Genomic DNA, 27,935 nt, shown 5'->3' on the forward strand with positions numbered 1-27,935 from the left:
CCCCACCCCCCCAGGCTCCCTGCGCTCTCTGAGATTCGACCCGCTCGCTTTGCCGCTCTGCGCAGCCACAATGTCGGACTATAACGCGGTACCGCCGCCAGGCCCCGGGACACCTTCATCAGGACAGCAGCCTCCTGGCGGTGCCGGGATTCGGAAAGATGCATTTGCGGACGCGGTGTTGAGAGCCCGACAGGTAAAAGGGAGACGTTGAGAGAATCAATGGAGGCGGCGTGTGTTTGTTAGGCCTCAGTGGGGCAGCGGAAGGACCGATGGTGGGATGAGGGAGGGCATGCGGGAGGGAGGAAGGAGTGGTAGTAAAGGAGGAGGAGGAGGAAGAAGCCACCGGGCACATCCACATTCTTTTCCGCTCCCTCTTTTTTTGTTCAATTTGGCGGTTAAAAAGGAGATTATCGATGGTGGGAATGTTCCTCAGAGCAGGCCCAGTTTCTTTGATTTAACTCCCACGACTGTGGCCGTCACGCGGGCTTTCTGCTTTGTTAGCGGACTATCAGCGTGCGGGTTGGCGGTGCTGGTGTGTGCGCGCGCTCTCTCTCTCTCCTTCCCCCCAGCACGTTGTAAATCCGGCGTGATCACAGCGGGTCCTGAGGCGGCGAGTACAAGCGACTGGGAAGAGGAGCGGAATACGAGTGGCGTTTCACTCGTAGAGCTGCTTTGGAACGATCGCTGCGATTCATCAGGCCCGACTTTGACCGAAGGGCCGCTTTCACCGCGACTTGGCCGTGTCTGCTCGTGTTTACATCGGGATTGAGGGTCGAGATGCTACAGGTAACTGAAATGGCTGTCCGAGCGGCACGCGTCACGATGGCGCTCTGTGTAACAAAAACACCAGCAGGGAGTTCGTACGCCGTGTTTGGGGGGTGAAGATCTGACCTTAAAAGCGGGTAGCGTGAAAGAATGAAGTTAAGCGGGCCACGAGCGATTTTTTTTTTTCCCGAATCGACCCTTTCGGTAACGGCGAGGTGTAGAGTCTACATTATTAAGTCTTGGTTTAGCTGGAGGTGATAATGAGGCACCGGTCTGTCGTATTTATTTTATTTTTTTGTTGAACTTTTAGTGCAACTCTGTGCTACATTAATGGCTATAACTCGCGGATAGACCGCCACCTTCACGTTGTTTCTTTCCGGACAAATAACACGTGTTGGCTTTTCGCTCGGGCCCACCTGTTTATCATGGCGCACTGATGGCAGAGTGCTGGCGTCTTTTCGAAATATCGAATAAAAAGTGTAGTAGGCCTTACAATGTTGTAGGAAATGTGGACTGCGCCGAAACATCTTACCGCGGATGCTGCTTTAAATGAGAGCACATTCAGGTTGCATTGGAATCCTCCTTTGTTTAGGTTTGTTTGGGGTTAAAGTAACCCTCTCGGTACTTAACGGAGGCGGATCTGAAGCGGAGCACATATCCCAGATCGTAATAGCACACTGGATCTGAAATTGCATTTTACCAAGCTGTGTGCTTCCTCGTGGAGCTATTGCATCACAAACAACCGCTTCATTCTAGCAAGAGCTTTTTACATATAAAGCTGGTTCGGCATTTGAAAAGGCTCCCAGTGTGTGTATATAAAGTTAGATCTATGTATGTCATTTGGAAAGGCTCTTAATGCGTGGACTAAACAGAAATCTTTATTGCATAGTAGGCGACTTACCTGGAATTTGCCAATTTTAAAATAGCTTGAACTTGGCCCAGTGAGAGTCCTTTTAGAATCACAGACCCAGTGATGTTTTACTCCTCAGTGATCTCTTCATGGTTATTTATGGTATGGATGTAAACAAATGAAGTTCTTTTATGTGAAGTGGTGCTTTCAGGGAACTAAAAATGTTTCCCCAGTGGAATCTCTCAGAACCACCACTTTGGCACCTTTATTTTTACAAGTGTATAACATATTTTAGGTAATGGTTATCAATAGACAGTTTCATCAGAACCAGTCTAGGTGTTTTATAACAACTGTGGTGAATACTTGTGGAATCGGATGTTTTTATTTGTGTTTATTATTCCCAGGTAAGATTAAGATCTTAATTTGTCACATACAGATGATACATGCATACACTTAGTTGTTCAACTCCAATGACTATTCTTTAAGAATAATCAAGGGCAATAATACACAACTTTAAAAGTGTCAACAATCATTAATAGAATTCTAAGTAAGTGATTAAATATAAATAAGTTAGTGAGTTAACAATAGGGCATCATGTTGCTCATAGCACTTTCCTCATTGAGGATGCAGATGGATTGTGGACAGAAGCACCTCATTAGTCTTTCTGAGCTGGACTTTAGACAGCCGTAGTGTTTACCTGACCCCACAGTACAGAATTGAGGCAGTCGTTGCGACGGCTGAAATGTTTGAGAATTTTCTTTGCCCCGATCCAACATCGCTTGGTGTAAATGTCCTGGGTCTTAGGGAGTGCATACCCAGTGATGCGCTCCACTTACTTGTATCACACTTTCTTGCAGTCCTGCTGTATGCTGTTCCCATACCAAGGGGCAATACTTCCGGCTGTGGATGTGTAGAAGGTCTTTAGTAACTGGGAGGGCAGCCTGAAATCCCTTAGGTGGTAATGATGTCTGTAGGACTGGACCATGTCAGGTCCATAGTGATGTGGATAGAAGGATCTTTTTGGCAAGTTTCTAATATAGCTCTGTGAAGAAAAATAACACAGGTCTGCAAACTCACAAATTACTTATGATTAGCATTTATAGGGTCCATAAAAATAATCTGTGATGTTACATTTAAGTTTAAAATTGAAAAATTAACATGGCTTTAACATGAGTGGCAAGTGCCCCATAAACCACCATTTCTTGAATCTACTTAATTCAGTTTCAGACTGCCCATCATTCTGGTACTGGGTTCCCACTAAACAGGCAGTGCATATTTCCATGGATGACTTGACTTGAGGACTAAACCTCTCACCCTCACGTTGCTTTCAGTTAAATCTGATATTGAAGTCTCACTTGGTGTTAATTACTAAGAAAGTCAATGTAACCAAAAAACAGCATTTTGAGGGCTTACATTTGTTTTTTGTTTTAGTTTATGTATATGTAAGGTTTAAGTGACAAATACCCTTGACTTGTTTCTGCGGTTTTCTTTTTCCAGTTGTTCCCTGCTGACCAGATTCTTTGGTTTGTTTTGTTCTTACTTCACAAGAGACCTCTGTTATATTCAAGTGAGAAATTTTAATATTGGATTTAGGGCGAGTTGTGTAGCGTGTTGCAATGGTTGCTGATAGGGGAGTGTCATGTTGGAGCTGAAAAGAGATGATGTGAGAAAAAAATAGGCGAAAATACAATGTTTTATAGGGATAAAAAGACAAATGCAGGTCTCTTGGGGCGATGATTGTTATGGAGATAAGAAAATTACTGAGAACCACATTGGTCTGTGGATCCTATGGTGGTGAGTTTTACTGGGTTGGAAGTCGAGATTCTTTTTGTGTTATTTTTCTGGAGAAAGGTTGAGGTGGATTTGATTGTAAGTGTTGGTATGTAGTGTGGTAAGAATGTCTTTTCTGTAAATCGTTTTGAATTTATAAAGTTGTGAATATAATATAAAAATTAGAGACATGGAGAGTTGCTGGTCCACAGGAGTAAACATTTACTGTCTGTCCGTGATTGTTTAAATTTGTGATGTATCACTCGCCCATAAAATATCTGAATGTGTTTCCACAGATAGCGGCCAAGATTGGCGGAGATGCTACTACAACTCCAGTTAACAACAGTGCGCCAGAATTCTCATTTCAGCCTCAGAAGAGACAGCTGGAGGATGGAGGTGAGCAGAGATGTATCACTGCTGTATGCTTTGCCTAGACGTAGTGTTCACATTGACTTTTGAGATAGAAATCTAAATGGTTTGCCTATACGTGTTTTGGGTGGTAGTGGAACCATTTGATTTTAATTATTCTGATTTGCCAGTGTTTATTATTTCTTTGCTATTGCCCAGGATACTTTTAAGGTAGGGAGATTTGTAGGTTTCTGATGGATGTAACATTGGCAGTCTTTTATGTATATCAAAAATAGTCTAAACTTTTGTTATTTCTGGGTGGTAGCAGTAGTAAAATTTTCCTAAAGCTGTTTTTTAAGGTTGATGGTAATCTTAATAATTTTTGTCTAATTGTCTTTACGCAGAGCAACCAGAAAGCAAAAAGATGGCCCCTCAGCCTGATTGTAAGTACTGAAGGAATTTTTCTCCTTATTTGACTAGACGTTCATTGTTTGGAAGCATTATGTGTATCATTTGAGTGGCCTTGATGTCTGCAGATTCAAGATTTCACATTGGTGGCGGGGAGACGTTCTCTAGAGATTTTGTTCTTATTTGGGAAGGTAAAAAGCAGTTTTTAATAAAATGCATTATGGTTTACTTTGTTTTTTTTGTCCTGTTCTTTCTTTCAGCTGTTGGCCCTCAACTTGGTGCCATGCATCAGCAACGGTAAGCTGTGCAGAAATTATGATTACCACTTTTATTGAATCATAGAGGATGAATAGAAAAATGAATTTAACTGTCATAAATTGAGTAAAGCTGGGTGACTGACTCTGTAATTGCTGTTTCCAACTGAATGCCCTGCTTTTAGGTTGTACTGAGCAGAGGTTTCATGGGTGGGTGAAACTCATGGCATCTCCCTCAATCAAAACCCTTTTATACTTCAATTAAAAAAAAAAAAGTATGTTTGAATGGAATTTGTGGCGGTGCTAGTGAAATCATTTTGACTTAACCACCAATATATTTAACACTAGAGGGGCTTACATCTACTCCAAATGTTGACATGCTTTTTTATTTTTAAACATTATAAAAGTGTATACAGTGCATCCGGAAAGTATTCACAGCGCATCACTTTTTCCACATTTTGTTATGTTACAGCCTTATTCCAAAATGGATTTAATTCATTTTTTCCCTCAGAATTCTACACACAACACCCCATAATGACAATGTGAAAAAAGTTTACTTGAGGTTTTTGCAAATTTATTAAAAATAAAAAAATTGGGAAATCACATGTACATAAGTATTCACAGCCTTTGCCGTGAAGCTCAAAATTGAGTTCAGGTGCATCCTGTTTCCCCTGATCATCCTTGATGTTTCTGCAGCTTCATTGGAGTCCACCTGTGGTAAATTCAGTTGATTGGACATGATTTGGAAAGGCACACACCTGTCTATATAAGGTCCCACAGTTGACAGTTCATGTCAGAGCACAAACTGAGCATGAAGTCAAAGGAATTGTCTGTAGACTTCCGAGATAGGATTGTCTCGAGGCACAAATCTGGGGAAGGTTACAGAAAAATTCTGCTGCTTTGAAGGACCCAATGAGCACAGTGGCCTCCATCATCCGTAAGTGGAAGAAGTTCGAAACCACCAGGACTCTTCCTAGAGCTGGCCGGCCGTCTAAACTGAGCAATTGGGGAAGAAGGGACTTAGTCAGGGAGGTGACCAAGAACCCGATGGTCACTCTGTCAGAGCTCCACAGGTCCTCTGGTGGATGGCTGTAGAGATGGTTGTCCTTCTGGAAGGTTCCCCTCTCTCCACAATCAGGCCTGTATGGTAGAGTGGCCAGACAGAAGCCACTCCTTAGTAAAAGGCACATGGCAGCCCACCTGGAGTTTGCCAAAAGGCACCTGAAGGACTCTCAGACCATGAGAAAGTAAATTCTCTGGTCTGATGAGACAAAGATTGAACTCTTTGGTGTGAATGCCAGGCGTCACGTTTGGAGGAAACCAGGCACCATCCCTACAGTGAAGCATGGTGGAGGCAGCATCATGCTGTGGGGATGTTTTTCAGCGGTAGGAACTGGGAGACTAGTCAGGATAAAGGGAAAGATGACTGCAGCAATGTACAGAGACATCTTGGATGAAAACCTGCTCCAGAGCGCTCTTGACCTCAGACTGGGGCGACGGTTCATCTTTCAGCAGGACAACAACCCAAAGCACACAGCCAAGAGAGTGGCCCAGCCAGAGCCCAGACTTGAATCCGATTGAACATCTCTGGAGAGATCTTAAAATGGCTGTGCACCGACGCTTCCCATCCAACCTGATGGAGCTTGAGAGGTGCTGCAAAGAGGAATGGGCCAAACTGGCCAAGGATAGGTGTGCCAAGCTTGTGGCATCATATTCAAAAAGACTTGAGGCTGTAATTGCTGCCAAAGGTGCATCAACAAAGTATTGAGCAAAGGCTGTGAATACTTAGTACATGGGATTTCTCAGTTTTTTTAATTTTAACAAATTTGCAAAAACCTCAAGTAAACTTTTTTTCACATTGCCATTATGGGGTGTTGTGTGTAGAATTCTGAGGAAAAAAATGAATTTAATCCATTTTGGAATAAGGCTGTAACATAACAATGTGGAAAACGTGATGGGCTGTGAATACTTTCCGGATGCACTGTATATAAATCTGTTACTGAAGAATACCTTCTGACCACTTGTTGCATCTCCTCATCACCAAAATACAGTTGTTCCCAAGGCTGAACAGTATTAACAGTTAATAGGGTCCTATTGTGTACAGAGTACAGTAAAAATCTTGCTTGCATATCCTAACCATCATGTGGCACTACACTACTCTCTGGTGCCTTGATAACCGAGTGTAACTACCTTGTCCTTACCTGAAAAGTATCGGAACATATTTGGCTAACAGGTGTATTCAGAATTTTGTTTTTGCGTCATTATAATAAAACGTTCACCTGAGACCATATATTTCTGATTTTTATTTTACCTCAGAACACATTGTACTATCTATGAAGCACTATGGTATCATTGGCCTTAGCACAAACAGTACATGTCACAATATGATGCTTATATCTGGCATCATCGGACAAATGTCAATATTTTTTTACCAGCTTTTTTGGAAACCTGTCAGGTTTCAGTTTATAAGTCATTCCAAATCTACTGATGTTAAAATGAGGGTTACTAAAATGCACTACGAAAACTCCAATGTACATGGAAAGACACATTTAGCCAGGTGGCAATAGCTGTATTCATATTAAATAGTAGTATATTTTGTAGAAATTTGATGTGAATTGGTCATTGGTTGTTTTATTGTGGTATTTGCTTGGGGTACCTTGTAGAGTTCTAAATGAAGTTTAGGCTCAAACACTTGCATGTTCACTGCAGCAACACAAAGTGTTAAACCATTCATTTACTTACATGAATCCATAAATTAGTTTAAAACACTATCTGTAGTACTAGGGTGTTGTACCGTGTTAGCCATTATGAATGTAGAGAAAAGCCAAGCAAAATGACACCTTTTATTGGCTAACTAAAAAGATTACAATATGCAAGCTTTCGAGGCAACTCGGGCCCTGTCTTCAGGCAAAGATTGATTACATCTTGGCCTGAGTTGCCTTGAAAGCTTGCATATTGTAATCTTTTTAGTTAATCCAAGCAAAATGACACCTTTTATTGGCTTTCTCTACATTTAAAACACAATAAAAACACCCCATTCAATTGTATAAACATAAAATGTCATCGCGCTTCAAGTCTTATTACTATTTTAATGAAGACATAACACAAATTCCAGTCAGCCTCATTCCCCTGGAGGAACGAACCTGGGGACAAGTGCACAGTTTGGTTATAACGGACGAAATTCAAAGCCTTAACAGTCACAGGTGTGGTGACCGACACCAACTGGTCACCCACCACTGATTAAGATTCTTAAAATGCAGGTCATCGGGGGTATTGTGGTGTTTTTTAATGGAAGATGCATATTTATATTCTAACTGAAAGCTTTTTTAAAAGATGTTTTGGCAATAATTGGTCATTTTTTATTTTTTTTGTTTCAAGGGGAACTTTTTTAACTTCATTCAGCTTGGTTTCATTTTAAGATTTGAGATTGATTTTATTTTGAACTATAAAAGTATGTTATCTACAGTTAAAGTGCTTGCCTACAAGCTACAGTTAAGTGGGTTACAAGTCCATAATCACTGCCACACTAAGGAAGATTACATGTGCAGGAATATTCAGATCTTAGAGAATACACAAACATGGTTTCAGCTCTGTTCATGTAAATTTTCTAAAAATAGCTTTTTTGGTGGATTGTTGTGGCATAATAACAAAGCAAATGGTGCTGCAATTGCAAAGCTCATTTGTTCTGAGATCAAAACCACAATCTACATGCAGTTTCCTTGCTCTTTTACACATGGGCCACCTTTGGGTACTCCTCTTTTATTAGTAACTCTATATTGGTGCTCAATAAATGAGTGTAGATATAAGCGTACCCTGTTAGGGACATCTGGAATCCTGTCAGGTGAGTGGTGTTCCCTGCCTTGCTTCTATTGACGTTGGTATTGGCCTTTAAACTCCCTCGGCCCTGACTTTGAATAATTGCATTAGGAAGACGATCTATTGAGTGTTCTGATTTTTATTGATGTTCTGAATTACAGGAATAAAAGATTAGTGGGGATGATAATCTGAAAGTAGACAGTTTGTAAATGCCCAATTCAAGTGTTACCATTTAAATGTGTTGTTACTAATGATCACACATACATACTTGCAGTACATGCATACACAGTACTTTTCATCCCTCCTAGATGCCTGTGTTACCCACATCATCCCAAATTGAAACTGGAGTGCATTCTAAAGTGACAGTCTGCTACAGACCCAACAGCTTCACGCTTCAGCGAGTTCACTTGTATCGTCAGCCTTTGCCCAAGGAGAATTACAGACCTGTGTCTCCACATTTTGTCCATTCTTTTCAGTGTCTTAGTGCTTAATCGCTGCTTTAGAATTTACAAAAGTAAAATCTTAGTTTTCAAAAGTTTGAAGGAAAGTATTTGAGTGGATATAACCGGTATCTTTGGATTGTAAAGCTTGCACTGTATTATGAAGCTGTTGTCTTCCACCGCTCCTTAAAAGCAAGCATTTGGGCTGCTACACTTGCAGCTTTTCTCACATTATCTGCTGTTTTCTCCATTACAGAGTCTCTTTAATTTCTTTTAAGACTGTAAAATCTAGTAACGTATCGTGAGCAATTAAAGTAACAAAATTAGTAGTGCATTCATTTGCTCATCTGGATTTCATAAGTATACTTGTCCTAATTTGTTCTTGTGATGCATGCATGCTTTGTACAAATTGACTGTCTACTCTTGTTTTTTCAAACAAGTAAACTTTTATTAGTAAGTTGGATTTGTGGACACAGAGCAGGTCCAGCTTGTTATGTGAATGTGAAAAGGCCTTTAAATGTAAACCTGCAGTACAAGTGAGCAGATCTGCCCACATCTTACTGTTTATCCTACAAGCCTGTGATTTGACAGCAGCAGTTCCCTTATTGAAGCCAGAAGTTCTTATCTGTGTTTGTGGGGTGGCTGGATGTTTGCTTGAGATAGATAAAGATAGATATAGAAATATTCTTTTTTCCTTGAGCTCGGGTGAATTTTTAATTTCTCCTTGACAACAAATAAGCTAATTTTTAATGTATAATAAACTTAATACACATTGTTATGCTCACTCCCGTGTCTTTTAATGACTAAATCAGGTTCAGTGTTTTCATTGTTTAGGGTTGTTGGATTAGAATCCTCATACTTGGTTAACATCGCTGATTGTCTGCTTTAATATAGGGGTTCTCCGACCCTTCTTTTAGTATTTTTTTAATTCTAAAGTGTTTATGGGTCACCCCACACTGCCTCTTTATAAAAGTGGAAGTACTTGTTTTCTGAATTTGGTTTCATTTGCATTTTACTCAATAATGAGGTGAAAACAAAACTAATACAGAACTAATCAGTATTTGTTATTGAGGATTTTTATATTTGTTTTTATAATACATGAACCATTTCTAGTAATTGACCTAAAAATTCAAAATGAAGCATTTTCTTGTCTTTTCATATTGCTAAGGAATGTTTAACTACCAAGCATAATTTTGAAGAACTTTAAAAAATTTGTAAGGCTTTTATCGTTCGTATTTCACCTTCTGTAATCATGCTAAGATAATTATTTTTATGCATTTTACTTTAAGAATATAATTGTTTTGCTGGTTGGGGGGAAAAAAATTAAATCTTTTTGTTTTGTTAGACCTACTACCACAGAAGAGTATAGAGTTCCTGATGGCATGGTGGGACTGAGTAAGTACTCGTTTTAAGGATGTAATTGAGTTTTCTAATTATTAAACATAGTTTTGGGGCTTGATATTTTTTAGTATTTTATGTCTTTCTCTCTGCTATCCCTTGCTAGAACTGTGCAAAAGCAGTAACGTTCCACAATATCAATAGTTGTGCTGAACTTTTAATATCTTTGATAACTGAAGCCACAGCGTGCAAGGAGAGGAGTGCATTGTTTGACACTGCTTTGTAATACATTGCACATTTGTGCAAGCACGTATCTGTCTATTCTTTGTGACACTAATGGCTGCCCTAAAAATGTCTAAAAGGTTCAAGAAATAATCCTCTTCATATAATAATTTTGAATAACCTCTGCTGTAATTTAGTGAAATGCTTAATCCTAGTGTTGTAGATCCTGATAGCTCAGAGTCCAGTGTCAGTTTTTACTTTTATTAGATTGTAGCTTCTAGATCAAGGTTCAGCATTTGAATTCTTCAGTTTAACCAAAAATAATGTATTAGCTCAACAGAGGAAGGGAACATGTTGACACAGTGGTGGCAGAACATGGCAAGAATTATACATTGCGCATGGTGCATTAGGTTCTAGTTCTAAAACTGGCACAACTATTCACCTGATTTTTCAGACCGAAATCTCAACAGCTGAATGCTTTCGATCTCTACATATGTATAAGTAGTTAAATTACATTTTTTTTTTCTGTGCGTCTTTCTCTGCATATTTGTGTGTATGTATCCCATGTAAAAAGTCAAAAATATATGACTTACGGATTTGCATTTGGCCCAGGGCTGTTTTCTTTCTTGCAGCCAGTGCTACTGATTTAGGTTCTGGCTGTCTTGCAGCCGTGTTATTCTGAAAATGATGTGTTGTGGGAGTCTCTCCATTTTAAATCATTATTCTGTTATAAGCTTATTTGTTTTCAAGCAAATCAAAAATTACTAAATTCATGATAGGCCCACCAAGACCACTGAATCTGTGTAACCGCATACTTTTTAGTTTCATCTTGCACTTGGCAGATGCAGATCAGGTTAGTGATAAGGAAGTGGGCAGTGTGTGCCTGCAAGTAGGAGTTTGGGAGAGAGAGAGAGATGTTAGTTACGCACATATTGGTGCTTTGGATATATAACAGCTCACTTCCATCTGCCCATCAGCTTTCTGTATCCTTTAAATATTGTACTTTAAGGTTAATGAAGTACTTGCTATTTAAAAGTAAAGAAAATTTAAACATCCAGACACGAAATGTAGTTAAAATTCGTCATTTCTATATGGGTCTTATAGTTTACAGTGTAACCCTTGCTGCTTATGGTAGTTTAGAACTGATTTTATTCAGATTCTGTATTGCTGCTAATAATTAGGAGCTGAAAGATGGCATGGGGAAGGCAGTGTAGGCTAATTGTTTTTGGTCCATAGCATGCGAGTTGTATATTGTGTTGACTTTAGAAAAGTATTTTCCTACTTTCAAAGTATAATATACATGAATAAACATTAATAAACAATGAAAACCTCTTCCCTTTATTGTTTTATCAGTCATTGGAAGAGGTGGTGAGCAGATTAATAAAATACAACAAGACTCCGGCTGCAAAGTACAGATTGCACCAGGTTTGTGAGGAATGCCTATTTTGTTTTCTTTTGCTCTGTCTTGTTGTTGTTTTTTTTATTTCAGTGTATACCTCTTAATACTGCCCTGTGTGATGTCTTGAATTCTATGGAAAAGTTTAAATGTATAGATAACTGATGCAAAAAAAAAAATATTGGGGTATTGCTGAATAGCCGTGTCTTGGAAAATTTCAAAGCAAACTGGTAGTCTGTAGATGACTAAAGTTGATTTGAGATGTTTTGGAGTTTTCAAGTAGTAACATTTTCATTTTGATTCTCAATTAATTGGGGTAACGGCTCTTACTGTGGTAGTATATACTTGATATGAAGCCATAGTAAAGTTGTTGCATGTCTTAACTCTTAAACAGCCGGAACCAGCTATAGTCGCTTCTCAGTGCAATTTGCCAGCACGCAGGAGCTGATCAGTCAGTTCAGCTCATGACCACTGCAGCATCACTGTCCCTGGGATTCAGCCGCTGCACTAGACTAGCCTGCAAGCGTCCATGCTTACCTCTGTGTGCTTGTGTGCAGTTAGCTCAGTGATTTTACTGAATTTCATCAATGGCGTCAGCTGCACCTTGTAAATATTGTTCCAGTAGTTTTTTAAATAGTTTTTACAGTTCATTAGCAGTGTGTAAAGTAATCAGTGTTGCAGTATTTGTGATGCTCTTTGCATGAAAAAAACTAGTGTTCTAGCAAAATTTCATATTTTCTTTGTGGTTTGTGACATTTACTTAAAAAGTGCAGCAAAAAAGTATTTGGTGTTCAGGGGTGCATTAACGCCCAAGTATGTGGCAGTTTAAGGGTTAAGATTTTGCAGAAGTGTTTATTCAGATGACCGGGTGCTACTGAACGTGAAACATTGTGTTATTTTTAAAGTACACAGCAAAGATGGGTTAGTTTTTGATTTGTACTGTTGACTGTGGTAATTAAAAACCAATGCCATTTTATTGGAGGGTAAGCTGTGCAGCACACTTCGACTTTCTGCCCAAGTGTCTGCTGCTGCTTTCAGATTTTATAGTGATGTGTTTCAAGGCACATTCCTAGTTTTAAATCGTATTAATAGTTATGCATGCATGTGCAACACCTGTAAACTTTAAACCCACGGTCGTCCTCAAGTTCAGGAGTGAGCAGTGCCCATTAGTTTACATAAATACATTTTAATATGATAGTAGCTGAAGCGTCAGGTCCTATCTCCTTTACTTAATTTTTTTTTTAAATTTAACATTAGTGTGGAACATTGAATTTCAGATTGTGGTTTTGTTTAGCAGCTTCAAAAGTAATTATTACACTACAGACCCACAGGCCATTGGGAAATTATGAAGCCACATTTTTATGTGACCTGATTCGTGACTAACATGACCTGAAGCCAGTGATGCCAGATACTGCACAACTGTGCTTAACAAGATTGTTTTGATACTTTCACATTTAGATATGCGAGTGTAACAATGATTAAAAGGAATATAACATGTTAAATGTTTACTTGAAAAGATGTAAAGATTAAAGTGAATGATGAGGGGCTAAGGAAGCTGTGGGTTGCCAGGCAGTGTAATTATCAACTGTGTACATCTGTTATTCTCTTGATCATACTTGTAGTCCAGAAGTTGCAAAAGGGTGAAGACTTGTAAATATTTTATTACTGTTTCTTCAGGTTTCCTTTGTTTTATACTAATGTTATGTATTCACCTTTCATATACACAGTTAGGGCTGCAGGAATGTTGTGTGTTTGATATTATTTATTCATTCATTTTTTGGGGAGAGGGGGGCATTGTATGTTGTAATTGTGTACTCCTAGTTTTCTTTTTTCATTTTTAATATCATTAGGATCCTGTAGTAACAGAAGAAGTTGCTATCATGGTGAAGTCTTCCCATTATAAATTTATAGTGGAAGAGCTCAAAGCCCTTTTCTGTTTTTTGTTATTCTCTGTACTGGCTGGGCATGTAATAGTGGTTGCTCATCGCATTTGTTTGGTGATTTTACTGAATTGGGAGGGATAGAAATGGAGAAAGCCAGCTGAAGGGGTCACTTATTTGTTTCTGAAAATGGGGTCACAAAATAAAGTTTGAGGACTGCTGTCATTGAATATGCTGTATATTGTAGACCTCCTTAAATGAAATCTTCAGACTGTAGACAAGTTCACTGCGTGATTACTAACTTTCTGATTTTTCATTTCAATTTGGATCCTATGATTTATAGTAACTTATTTAATTTCTTTTAGACAGTGGAGGTTTACCAGACAGGAGTGTGTCATTGACGGGAGCTCCAGATGCAATTCAGTAAGTTACTTTTATTCATAATTGGTTTTCAAGTGCTGCTTAATGTACTGTGTTTTTTGTTCATCAATTGTCATTTTTTGTGGTGCCAGTGTTTAGGAGAGCTCACAGCTATGAGGCAAGTCCTCCAAATTGGTTGTTACAAATTTCTCTAAATATGCACACCACAAAGTTGAAGTCTGAATAGAAAAAAAAAAATTGCAATGAAATACTGTGTAGAAAATTTCTCTGAATTCTGTACATGTGGTGATATTAACCCTGTTATTGTTTGATTGACCTACAGTATGCTTTGAATATTTTTTTATTATTAGTTTCCAGTAATTCCAACTTTGAAATGTATTCCTTACTTTTAGACAGTTAATATTTTGTAGCACTGTTTAATTGATTGCTCCTGTTTGGTAACCGTTTACCTGATATTTCTTCTCCCCTTCAGCAAGGCAAAGATGCTTTTGGATGAGATTGTCTCACGAGGTCGGGGTGGCCCACCTGGTCCCTTTCATGAATCGACCAATGGACAGAATGGCTCAGTGCAAGAGATCATGATACCAGCTGGCAAAGCTGGTCTGGTTATAGGCAAAGGTGGAGAAACTATTAAACAGCTACAGGTATGTAGGTGTAAATCAGTTTATTTTTTTAAATTAAAAATCATAGTTTTATGATGTGTAATATAATGTAGGCACAAGTGCTTTTTGTAAGTTTTTAACCTAAGTGATTATTGTACATCATAAAAGTCGGTGGAGCAAGTGCAGCATGCAGAACCTCAGTATTTCCATGTTTTTGTCGTAAGTTGTATAAAGAGGAAGCTTAAAAGAGCTCTGCACTATTTGGGGTAGTATTTATGTTTAAATACTTTGAGGATCTGCTCAAGTCAGGATCAGCTTTATCATCCCAGTGAGGGAAATTAAATTGTTTAAACTGGGTTATCTAGTCAATTGAGGAGAACAAAAGTAAGATCATAAAATTTCACTGTTAAAGAAAATCTGAATTGAAAAATTTGTTTGTACTGTATATGCTTCTGTAGTGTTTGCTGGGTTTCCAGTTTGATTTTTGTTTTTATTTAGTGTACAGTAACAGTTCAGTTATGTGTTTACAATTTACCCATAGGAACGTGCTGGTGTGAAAATGATTTTGATCCAAGATGGTGCCCAGACAACGAACATGGATAAGCCCTTGCGCATTATTGGTGACCCATATAAAGTCCAGGTTAGGCTTGATTGTTTTTTTTTCAATTTGTCTGGAGGTAACTGATGACATTTTTACTCAGTTTTTGTTTGGCTTTCTGGAGTTCTAGGTGTTGCCGGCTGAACATTTTAGAGTTTAATTTTTTTTTTTTTTTTTGCCCCCTTTATAGCAAGCTCGTGAGATGGTGATGGAGATTCTACGGGAAAGAGAGCACAGCAATTTTGGTGAAAGGAACGAGTATGGTTCTCGAATGGGGGGTGGTGGCGGCGGCGGTGGTGGTGGAGGAGGAGGAGGAGGAGGCGGCGGCGGTGGTGGCGGCGGCGGCGGAGGTGGAGGCATCGATGTAAGTTTTTAATTTTCCTCTCTGTGTTTTGACAATGTCTAAATGTTTTTTACTTGATGTCACTTCTTGTTTAGAGAGCTGTAACATATATTGATTTTTTTGTTCTAGCATAGTTCTGAACAAAGATCAATGTATTTGTGGATACATTTTTGAAGCTGGTGTTCTGATTTGAGCTCAGTGTGCTATTCATTTATTTGCAGGTTCCTGTTCCCCGGCACTCTGTTGGAGTCGTCATTGGCAGAAACGGTGAAATGATAAAGAAAATTCAGAATGATGCTGGTGTCAGGATACAGTTCAAACCTGGTCAGTTGAATTTCATTTATAAATTAGTGTTCATTTTTAAGATGCGAGATATCAAGCCAATGATACAAAATATTGAATGTAGAAGAAAATGCAGTATATCCTAGCAGAAAGAGAGAGAGACGCACACAAAGACAAGTCAGCATCGTAAGGATAAGGAGTCGTCTTGGGTAATTTTTTTTTTTTAATGTTATAGATGATGGCACGGGACCTGACAAGATTGCCCACATCATGGGCCCCCCTGAACGCTGTGACCATGCAGCAAGCATTATTGGTGACCTACTTCAGAGTATCAGGGTGAGTGGCAACATGGCTTCTATTAATCCTTAATGCATTGATAACATCTTTAATGTTTCTAAATAAAATTTCTGTGTATCTGGAACATTTTTTAGTGGCAGAATACTATGCTTTCAGGTGTTGTGCTGTGTTTTTCACCCTCCTCTGTACTTCAGAGAAATATGTTTGAAAGTTGATTTAATACAGTGCATACGGAAAGTATTCACAGCGCATGTTTTTCTACATTTTGATATGTTACAGCCTTATTCCAAAATGGATTAAATTCATTTTTTTCCTCAGAATTCTACACACAACACCCCATAATGACAACGTGAAAAAGGTTTACTTGAGGTTTTTGCAAATTTATTAAAATAACTGAGAAATCCCATGTACATAAGTAATTCACAGCCTTTGCTCAATACTTTGTCGATGCACCTTTGGCAGCAATTACAGCCTCAAGTCTTTTTGAATATGATGCCACAAGCTTGGCACACCTATCCTTGGCCAGTGTCACCCATTCCTCTTTGCAGCACCTCTCAGGCTCCATCAGGTTGGATGGGAAGCGTCGGTGCACGGCCATTTTAAGATCTCTCCAGAGATGTTCAATCGGATTCAAGAATGGGCTCTGGCTGGGCCACTCAAGGACATTCACAGAGTTGTCCTGAAGCCACTCCTTTGATATCTTGGCTGTGTGCTTAGGGTCGTTGTCCTGCTGAAAGATGAACCGTCGCCTCAGTCTGAGGTCAAGAGCGCTCTGGAGCAGGTTTTCATCCAGGATGTCTCTGTACATTGCTGCAGTCATCTTTCCCTTTATCCTGACTAGTCTCCCAGTCCCTGCCGCTGAAAAACATCCCCACAGCATGATGCTGCCACCACCACCATGCTTCACTGTAGGGATGGTATTGGCCTGGTGATGAGCGGTGCCTGGTTTCCTCCAAACGTGACGCCTGGCATTCACACCAAAGAGTTCAATATTTGTCTCCTCAGACCAGAGAATTTTCTTTCTCATGGTCTGAGAGTCCTTCAGGTGTCTTTTGGCAAACTTCAGGCGGGCTGCCATGTGCCTTTTACTAAGGAGTGGCTTCTGTCTGGCCACTCTACCATACAGGCCTGATTGGGGGATTGCTGCAGAGATGGTTGTCCTCCTGGAAGGTTCTCCTCTCTCCACAGAGGACCTCTGGAGCTCTGACAGAGTGACCATCAGGTTCTTGGCCACCTCCCTGACTAAGGCCCTTCTCCCCCGATCGCTCAGTTTAGATGGCCGGCCAGTTCTAGGAAGAGTCCTGGTGGTTTCGAACTTCTTCCACTTACGGATGATGGAGGCCACTGTGCTCATTGGGACCTTCAAAGCAGCAGAAATGTTTCTGTATCCTTCCCCAGATTTGTGCCTCGAGACAATCCTGTCTCGGAGGTCTACAGACAATTCCTTTGACTTCATGCTTGGTTTGTGCTCTGACATGAACTGTCAACTGTGGGACCTTATATAGACAGGTGTGTGCCTTTCCAAATCATGTCCAGTCAACTGAATTTACCACAGGTGGACTCCAATGAAGCTGCAGAAACATCTCAAGGATGATCAGGGGAAACAGGATGCACCTGAGCTCAATTTGGAGCTTCATGGCAAAGGCTGTGAATACTTAATGTACATGTGCTTTCTCAGTTTTTTTTATCTTTAATAAATTTGCAAAAACCTTAAGTAAACTTTTTTCATGTTGTCATTATGGGGTGTTGTATGCATAATTCTGAGGGAAAAAAATGAATTTAATCCATTAATAAGGCTGTAACATAACAAAATGTGGAAAAAGTGATGCGCTGTGAATACTTTCCGGATGCACTGTATATACATATTGCCGTTTGGGCAAGACAGTTTTATTTGGTATTGTTGGATGTTTGCCCTTGCCAGCCCATTCATCTGTTTGCTGAACTGGCCTATTCAGTTTGGAGTCACAGAATTGCATCAGTTGTAAGGATACAAACTATTCTTGTATGTGGTGCCAGTCCATTGCAGGGTCTACTGATTTATACAGGGCCAGCACCCATGTTGTCAGTCAACTTGTTGATCTCTAATACAAAGCAGAAAGGGTGGAGTGATTGTTGTTCTCAAAAGGTCAGCACATGTTTAAGAGCAAAGGTGACCATTATTGGGCATAGATTACCACAACTCCAGGGTTAGAATTTGACCTGTATCTTCATTTTATTTCTATCCTAGTTCTTTAAACGTTCTCATTAAATTAGTTGTCTTACAGTAATATCTGGTTAACATAATATAATTTCCGATTGGAAAGTCAATGTAGTTATTGTTGCCCTGGCTTTTAGTCCTCAGGAGTCCTTTTCAACACTTGTCTTTTTTTCTTTACCAGTTGGTAATTTACAAGGAGGCACAGAAACGGTTAACACACGACTAAGTTAAATGACACACACAGATAAAATTAAGTATCGCTTAAAATAAATAAATTGAGGCAATTTTAAAAATAGGGAAATAATTGTAAGAGTTGCACAATTTTAAACCTTCATTCATTTAATATTAATGTGTCCCTTCACATTCCATTAGAAATTCATCTTTGAATATGCTTTGTAATTAATGTCCTTTCTTTACTAGTCTGGCCCACCAGGTCCTCCTGGTCCTGGAATGCCTCCTGGAGGCAGAGGAAGAGGGCGAGGACAGGGTAACTGGGGTCCCCCAGGAGGAGAAGTTACCTTTTCTATTCCCAGTCACAAATGTGGCCTTGTAATTGGCAGAGGTGAGATCAATTTTGTCTTAAGTCCTATTGTGTAAGTTCTTTGGCTGTGAATAGTGAAATTTTCATTGTTTGTGTTAGATTTAAGATTATAGTCCATGTATATTGAAAGTATATTGAATATATTGTAGTGCATGCATATTGAAAGTAGAGCCAATTGGACCCTGTCTCTATTCTAGGTGGAGAAAATGTCAAAGCCATTAACCAGCAGACTGGAGCCTTTGTTGAGATCTCTCGGCAGCCACCGCCTAACGGAGACCCCAATTTCAAACTATTTATTATCCGTGGGTCCCCTCAGCAGATTGACCATGCTAAGCAGCTAATTGAAGAGAAGATTGAGGTACTATTTTTAGAAGTTGTCTGTTTTTTCTTCATTTGTGGATGTCGGGTTAATAAGTTTGATTTTCACCTTCACATACATTAAAATATTGTCAATTTTAAGGGAGGAGTATTGCATTCCAAGGAGCATTCACTCTTTAAAAGCGTCAAGACTTTTTATAATAAGTTGAAATTGTCAGTCCATGCATTCTCATGTCTGGTCTCTATGTATTTTCAGTACCTAAATGTTGTTTGTTCTTTTATATTGCTGACAGTGTTGCTAATATTGAAATACTACTAGTCAAACATGGCGGAAGAAAGAACCATGAATTAGACCAAAAGGGGTATAATGATGTACAAATCCCACAGTAAAATGTGCACTTTGATAGGGCTGAGTATTGCTAGCAACGTCATGATGCAGCAGATCCCATTACATGTGCTAGTTTAGACCTTTTGTTCTGTCATTTGCAAAGAGAGTAAACAGCCACCTTTTTAGCCAGCGTCCTAGTGTTCAGATAACTATTTTCCTTTTGATTGCAAGTGCTTTTTGCAACAAGCGCGCTGTTAAAGGTGTTATACAGTCACGCTATAAAACATCTCATCCTTCTTGGCTCTCCCCCCATTGAGTGGCTGACTCATCTTTCATCAAATTAGCATGGAAGTTCCATTTAAACTACCGTAGATATTTTTCTTTGCATTTGTCCAAGCTTTCCATATACAGTCATGGCCGAAAGTATCGGCACCCCTGGAATTTTCCCAGAAAATGCACCATTTCTCCCAGAAAATTGTTGCAATTACAAATGTTTTGGTATACACATGTTTATTTCCTTTATGTGCATTGGAACAGCATAAAAAAACAGAGAAAAAAAGCCAAATCTGACATTACGTCACACAAAACTCAAAAACCGGGTTGGACAAAATTATTGGCACCTTTTCAAAATTGTGGGTAAATCGTTTTATTTCAAGCATATGATGCTCGTTTGAACTCACCTGTGTCAAGAAGCAGGTGCTGGCAATCCAGCAATCACACCTGAAGCCAGTTAAAATGGAGAAAAGTTGACTCAGCCTTTCTGTTGTGTGTCTGAGTGTGCCACACTAAGCATGGAGAACAGAAAGAAGAGCAGAGAATCGTCTGAGGACTTTAGAACACAAGTTGTGGAAAAATACCAACAATCTCAAGGCTACAAGTCCATCTCCAGAGATCTTCATGTTCCTTTGTCCACTGTGCACAACATAATCAAGAAGTTCACAACACATGGCACTGTAGCTAATCTCCCTGGACGTGGACGGAAGAGAAAAACTGATAAAAGACTGCAACAAAGGATAGTCCGAATGGTGGATAAACAACTCCAATCAACTTCAAAACATATTCAAGCTGTTCTGCAGACTCTGGGTGCAACAGTGTCAGCTCGAACTATCCGTCGAATTCTGAACGAAATGAAACGCTGTGGCAGGAGAGCCAGGAGGACCCCATTGCTGACACAGAAACATAAAAAAGCCAGACTGGAGTTTGCCAAAATGTACTTGAGGAAGCCAAAATCCTTCTGGGCGAACATCTTGTGGACAGATGAGACCAAGGTAGAGCTTTTTTACAGAAAACAGAATGAGGCCTACGAAGGAAAGAACACAGTACCTACAGTCAAACATGGTGGAGGTTCTAAGATGTTTTGGGGATGTTTTGCTGCCTCTGGCACTGGATGCCTTGACTGTGTGGAAGGCATCATGAAATCTGAAGACTACCAAAACGATATTGGGGGCGCAATGTAGGGGCCCAGGGTCAGAAAGCTAGGTCTGCGTCAGAGGTCATGGGTGTTCCAGCAGGACGATGACCCCAAACATACCTCTAAAAGCACTCAGAAATGGTTGAAGACAAAACGCTGGAGAGTTCTGAAGTGGCCAGTAATGAATCCGGATCTAAATCCGATTGAACACTTACGGAGAGATTTCAAAATTGCTGTTGGGGGAAAAGGCGCCCTTCAAATCTGAGAGACCTTGAGCAGTTTTCAAAAGATGAGAGGTTGGAAATTCCAGTTGAGAGGTGTAACAAGCTTGTTGATGGTTATAGGAAGCAGTTGATTTCAGTTATTTTTTCCAAAGGGCGTGCAACCAAATATTAAGTTGAGGGTGCCAATAATTTTGTCCAGCCCAGTTTTTGAGTTTTGTGTGAAATGATGTCAGATTTGTCTTTTTTTCTGTTTTTTTTGTGTTGTTCCAACACACATGAAAGAAATAAACGTGTATACCAAAACATTTGTAATTCAACATTTTTCTGGGAGAAATTGTGCATTTTCTGGGGAAAATTCCAGGGGTGCTGATAATTTCGGCCATGACTGTAAGATTTAGTACCCTTGTATTTTGACATCACTTGTTAATGTTAACAAAAGCTTCCCAACCCACCACCCCTTTATATATCACTTCTTAATTTCCCATCAAATGTATTTCAGAGTTAGTTATAAGCAATTTTTTTTTTTTTTACCAGAATGGGTGTGCATCATCTCTAATATTTGCTGCACAGAAGAGGAACTAATTGGAAATGAAAGCAGTTTGTAGCTTTTGACATTTTTCAGTTAAAAAAACACTGAGTTAGGGTCTTCATTTACTGCATTTTTTTCTAATATGTATGGAATAATGATCCATTATTCAGATTGCATATTTTTGAAACAATTGTACCACTAATGCTTGAATTTAATACGAGTCATGTGAACTGTAAGCACATTGTCACTATTAGTTAAATGGTCTTCCCCTTTGATTTCTTTTAATTCAGAAGATGCCCCATAACTTGCAGAGCATAGTCTATATAACCTTTATTTAGTTTTGATTTTCGCCTGTTTAGTACATATTAGGATACCATAGCGTGCACTCTATGTAACATATTTCAAATGGGGGGAAAAACAAAATGCTAACCATGCCTTTGTTGCTGTATTTTGCAAATATTGAGGAATTGTTTTAAATTTCATTTGGTGAATAAAACCTCTACACTGGTAGTCGGCAGTTTAGAAAAGAACAGGACATTATAAAATTTGTTTTTCTTTTTTTTAGGGTCCGCTTTGTCCAATTGGTCCAGGACCAGGACCAGGGCCTGGTGGGCCTGGCCCTGCTGGACCGATGGGCCCTTATAACCCTGGTCCTTACAATCAGGGGCCTCCTGGTGCACCACCACAGTAAGTTACTAAATCATGATGTCCTTTTCAAAATATTCCTATTTAAGAGGTCTGGCCAGTTTTTAACTAATTGCCTCAGCTTAATAAGAACTGTTTACTGCAGCTGTTTGCGTGTAATGTATATTAGTCCTTTACTGTAAAGAAAACATATTGCACCATGAATTAAATATCGGGATATATAGCAAGGCACAGATTATACATGTTTTCTCAATTTAATGTGGTTTCTTAATTTGTGTAGGTTGTCATGTAAATTCTTTGGTGCATTGTTTTAATTTGCTATTCCATTCCTGTAAGCTTTGATGTGCTACATAATAATAATAATTCTTTCCATTTATGTAGCGCTTTTCTCACTACTCAGTGTTAATGTCCAGTTAGGGTTTTCTGCTATCCTTGCTTTTTTGAATGCCTTGTGGTGTGTTTTCTTAGCTGTTATGTATTTGTTTACTTTTACCAGTGGAGGACCACCACCCCCTCATCAGTATCCACCTCAAGGATGGGGCAACACCTACCCACAGTGGCAACCACCTGCACCTCATGACCCAAGTAAGCACTTGTCTTAACTCCTGTATCACTTGTCTTGAATACCAGCTTCTCTCTGCTGTGCAAGCTAGTACTTGCGGAAACTGCTCTTTAATTCAGTAGAAAGGCAAAACCAAACTATTCCCCTTTTTTCTGGAAATCCTTTTTTGCCTCATACGTACAGCACTCCTATAGAGTTCCAAGTAAGGTTTAATCATTAACATTACCTTTATCCTATTCATTCAAAAGGCTGAAATTTTGATTGCCGGTGTCTGTGAGAACTGGATCTTGATTCCTTTCTTATACACTTTGCCAACAGGTAAAGCTGCGCCACCAGCTGATCCAAATGCAGCCTGGGCAGCATATTATGCTCAGTATTACCAGCAGCCTCCTGCCCCAGTTCCAGCACAGCCACCTGCAGCACCTGCACCTGCTCCTACCCCTGGAGAGCAACAGCAGCCCAGCCAGACTGCTGCTGGACAGCCAGATTACACTAAAGCCTGGGAGGAGTACTATAAGAAATTAGGTAAGTCCAGTGCCAAGATGTTAATTTTCTAAAAATTACTGCTGTAGGCATTTAAGGGTACTGTGATGTTTGCAGACTGTATTCTGGTGGTTAAGTGAATTTCCGTAATGTTTATGATAAAGATATCTTTTCTAATTTTGTAGATTAAATATTTTATGCCTGACTGGTAAATAATTTGAATTTTCTGTATGCATTTGTGTTGTGAGTTAGCTGTGCGTCTTCACATTCTGCAGAATCTTATTTATGGATTTCCTTCCTCCTTGTTCATGCATTTAAATTGTGATTAAAATGTGAATTTCCCATTGGGATTAATAAAGTATCTATCTATCTATCTATCTCTCTATCTCTATCTCTCTATCTATCCCACCATTACTCCCTTGTCCATATATACACCATTTATAAGTAAAATTATATACTTCATGGTCTGAAAGATTTCTTATAAAGTACTTACAAATCCAAGTGGTTAGACATTGTCGAAACTGATCACTTTGGCAATATGGGTGGACTGGACAAGATGGTCAATTTGACAGCTTAACCTTTGATTTTGTTAGAAAATAACCCAGACTTCAGTCATCAAACACTACAGAGGAGATTGTCATAAGAAAGCTTAACTATTTTCACGTAGTCTGTTGCATAGTAAGTCAAGTGAGCACTAAATAGGCACGCAAACTGAGTACATTTAATTTGTCAAATATTTTGTGTTACCTGTAATCTTAGTTTTTTTAAAGGTGTCAGAATAGGTTCTGATAGAGTTAAGGTTGAAGAAAGAAGTGAATTTTGTAGATAAAACATTTACCAACATTTTAAGGTTTCACTTGAAGTTTTTGTAAAAAGAGTTTCTCAGTGAAAGGTTAGCTATCTGCTGAAGACAACAGGTAAGTAAGCACAAGATTGTAATTGCAGTTTTTTGAAGGTTCTTTAGCTGTTGCATGGTGGAGAAGGGGATCTGCAGACTGTCTTTCTTAGAGGTTTTTGTGATCTAAGATTTGGACTTTAGTGCATCACTGTCAGCCCTGGGAATGCTTCAGATAAGTGGTGTGATTTTCTTTTCAAATTTCTCTTATTTCTTAGCTCAAGCAGCAAGCACAGCACCACCAGTGGCTGGAGGACAGACGGACTACAGTGCTGCCTGGGCAGAATACTATAGACAGCAAGCAGCATATTACGGGCAACCGGGAGCCCCCACACCAGGACAGCAGCCACCACCACAACAGGGACAACAGGTAGGTTTAAAATTTTTACTTGTTCCCCTACTTTTGTTTTTTGTTTTAAAATTTTTGGTGTACGGTAGGAAGACTTTTTCTGCTGGAACGTTAACACTTCATCCTGTAGTCCTTTTACTTCAGTAAACATATTAATTGGCTTTGTCTTCTTTAGTTTTTGCATCCAGCATAGGTGCCATCTCTGTCATTTCTGTGGAGCTCAAGCACCCCCATAATTTTTATGTTAAAGTGTAAAAATACCACACAGCCTACATATGTCCAGCATGTCCAATTGTAATGTGACTTTTAGAAAAGCTTTGTGGCTTTCCAATTCATCTTACAGAGACTCCTGTCTGCTGGTATTGAACATTGTTATCCATCTGTTTTGGTCTTCTGTACTCTTAGTTCTCAAAGTTCTAACACTGTGATGCAATTACAGTTAAATTATGACTTCAGCTAATAATGGACATTTTGAGTCACTGTACTGATTTTATTTAAGTGATGCTTCAACAACAATAGACAATATAATTAAAAATGGATGATTAAAATAAGAACATGAACCAGCTTTTTAATCTGCTTTGAGGTGTTTTATTTATTGTGCTGAACAAAACTTCTTGAACCCTATTACAATGGTTTTGGGATTTCAGAGTCACGGGTCCGATTCACTTGATGAATCAGAAGTGAATGAGAATTGTCTGACTTGTTTACAGGTTTGATTCGGTTTCCAACTCAAAAGGATTGGGTAATGTGTGTTGAATCTGGGCAATAAGTCTGAACTGTGGTCCATGTGGACAATGGAAAGGTGACGATGCATAATTGTTAGAATAATACTGGTATAAGGTTTAGTTTTGTGTGATTTAATTTTTTTCTAATGTACTAGGGGATTAGTATGGTGTACAATTTGTTCTATTTAAAGCAAAAATACATTCTAATATACATATGCTGTTAGTGTATTGTACTTGTATAATGAGCAACAAGTCTTTGATTGCTGGTGGTGAGTCAGTTTGAGCTTTAGAGAATCACAAGAGAACGAGAATCATGAGAATATTTAATTACTAGCTGTGCAAGCCCATGCTGTAAAAAGCCCATCCATCCATCCATTGTCTCCTGCTTATCCGAGGTCGGGTCGCGGGGGCCGGGCTCCTAGAAATTATTGAAATCGTCAGAAAAAAAATTGAAATGCAGAGATGTAATTGAAAGGCAAGGGATATGAGGATCTTCTCTCTGTTGTCCCACTGGCCCATTTAAATAGGCACTTATTTTTTCATTGTCCCCGCTGGCTACATTCAATGCCATACACCTTAAAAAAACTTCACCGTAAATGGCATTTCGTTTAAAAACCTAGTCCCCTTACAGGGATTGAACCTCGGACATGAGCGCCTGAAGCAAATGCCTCTGACACTGAGCCACGGCGGCCAATTGATTTATTTGACAGGGTGAAGATCAGCATTATTCTTAGGCTGGATAGACAGACAGACACTTCCACATGTAAACGTTTGGTTTTGTTTATATTTATAATATAAATATATGACATGACACTGGTAGTACATGCACTTTAAAAATTGATATGCCCTGCTAAATTGGTTTGAGCACGAATTTAGCGGACATATCAGGTACTTGCAGCACATGTCCACAGATTCAACACTAACTGTATTAAATTGGCCCCCTCAAAGCCAGTTGAAGCTGTACAGAAAAGAACAAAAAAAAAAAAAAAAAAGTCAAGAGTTACAACAAATACTTCAAGAAGCTTGCAAAAATTCTCCATTTTACAAAATTTTAAAACAGGAATGTGCGAAGGTTTCAGTTTTTCATTTAAGTGAGACCACGTAAAATGTGTTTTAGAAAATCTTTTTTTTTTTATGTATATATATATATATATATATATATATATATATATATATATATATATATATATATATATATATATATATATATATATATATATATATATAATTACTAGGGGGCTTTGCCCCCTGCTCACTTCGCTCGCCTACCAAACAGGCCATGTCTGTGCCACTCGCGTTGTGAATGGGGGTGGGGGCTAAAACGCACACTATGGGGATGCAGTCAGATCAGCTGCTGTCTTGCTGCTGCCACCAAACTGCGTGTTCTGTTTGTCGTGCTGCGTGTCAATCATTTAAAAGCCTGTACAGCAGCTGCCCTTTTGTCTCGCTGCCTTGTCTCGCGGGACATTAGGGTCTCCGAGAAAATCACATATCGTCTCCGTCCAAGATTTTTTTTTTTAATAGAGAGATATTGATTGGGTCTACTGTATTTGTGTTTTCACGAGCAGACACTTGGTGCCCAGATAACCATCTCTAAAGTATTCCTTTGTTGGCCTAAGGTTTTTGCAAAGCTCTATAGGTTTGAAGCACAATATGGGAAGTTAAAAATATATTTTAAGTAATTTTTGTTCAGTCCTTCTTGCTTTGCTATTCCTATTTGGGACCCTGGTCCTTTTTTAAATTGTGGTAAACAGAGGATAGCTTGATCACTCACTATTTTAGTATTCAGATTAAACTGAATTTGTCTACCTCATTTGTTTATCCAATAGAAATGCATAACATAAGCTCAGCTGTTGTGTCACTTTCCCGCTGTTTTGCTAAATTGCCTATATTGTTTGTGCTTGGTCTTCTGTCTCGATACATCATACTACCATCCTCTTAATGATATTTTTTTTTCACATTTTCAGGCTCAATGAGGAAGATTAACGAATGTGAACTGAACTGTATCAACCTGTGAAAGGAATGGGTGTAGCTTTTTTTTTTTTTTTTTTTTTTTTTTTTTTTTAAATCTAAATGTGGGTAGAGGGAGACAAGTTGTTTGGGGGACCTGCTGTGGATTTCTTCCCATCCTCCATCCCGTCTAGCCCACCTGATCTCCCTTTTGCTAATTTAACGCAAGGAGGCAAGGATTGAACATGTGAACAGAACTGCGGGCTCAATGAACATCCCCATTGATGGGAACGTGTGAATGACTGACTGGCTGATCCCTTTTTGAGAGGAGACACAAAATAAAACTTCTTGGTCCATTTGTATAAATTTTCAGGATATTTCAAAAAAAAAAAAAAATGTCATGTTCCTTTAGGGTATCATTTTATTTTTTTAATTGTAGAAATCACTGTTTTTGCTTTTAGTTTTGAGTCAGAACATTCCTTTTTCAGTTTAAAGGTGTCTTTTGTGTCAAAATACACTTTTTTAACTTTTTATTTCGCCAATCCATGTCAAACTGGTGAATTAGTTTTGTCCAATTAGACATGAGAGAAAAAAAAAGGAAAAAAGTTGTATGCTTGGTTTTTACTTTTTACTGCTCGTTTTTAAATCTTCACAATAAACAATATGAAATGGATATTGGCTGTACCCAAATTCTATGCCCAGAATCCCATGTTAGACTGCTTGGTCAGGGTGAATCTCTTCCACTGTCACCTTTTGAGGACTTAACTTTAAGTCTAAAGTATAGGAGG

The 27,935-nt window shown here is 39.0% G+C and overlaps 1 protein-coding gene across 2 annotated transcripts; it reads left to right on the forward strand.

The window, feature by feature from the left end:
* Positions 1-27,820, forward strand: khsrp (KH-type splicing regulatory protein). Of its 2 annotated transcripts, none has more exons than XM_028823934.2 (19): positions 1-193; positions 3,682-3,781; positions 4,138-4,176; positions 4,402-4,438; positions 9,997-10,046; positions 11,565-11,636; positions 13,853-13,910; positions 14,341-14,512; positions 15,012-15,110; positions 15,259-15,432; positions 15,633-15,735; positions 15,929-16,029; positions 18,608-18,749; positions 18,926-19,086; positions 22,104-22,225; positions 22,680-22,768; positions 23,064-23,270; positions 24,342-24,493; positions 27,165-27,820. In XM_028823934.2, the coding sequence occupies exons 1-19, from the start codon at positions 71-73 to the stop codon at positions 27,171-27,173; spliced, it is 2,010 nt and encodes a 669-aa protein (XP_028679767.1). In that variant the 5' UTR covers positions 1-70; the 3' UTR covers positions 27,174-27,820. The 2 variants fall into 2 exon arrangements, with proteins under 2 accessions (XP_028679767.1, XP_028679768.1); XM_028823935.2 differs by lacking the exon at positions 1-193 and adding an exon at positions 329-786.
* The last annotated feature ends 115 nt before the right edge of the window (positions 27,821-27,935 follow it).

The sequence above is a fragment of the Erpetoichthys calabaricus genome, chromosome 17 (assembly GCF_900747795.2).
Source record: "Erpetoichthys calabaricus chromosome 17, fErpCal1.3, whole genome shotgun sequence".
Lineage (NCBI taxonomy): Eukaryota > Metazoa > Chordata > Cladistia > Polypteriformes > Polypteridae > Erpetoichthys > Erpetoichthys calabaricus.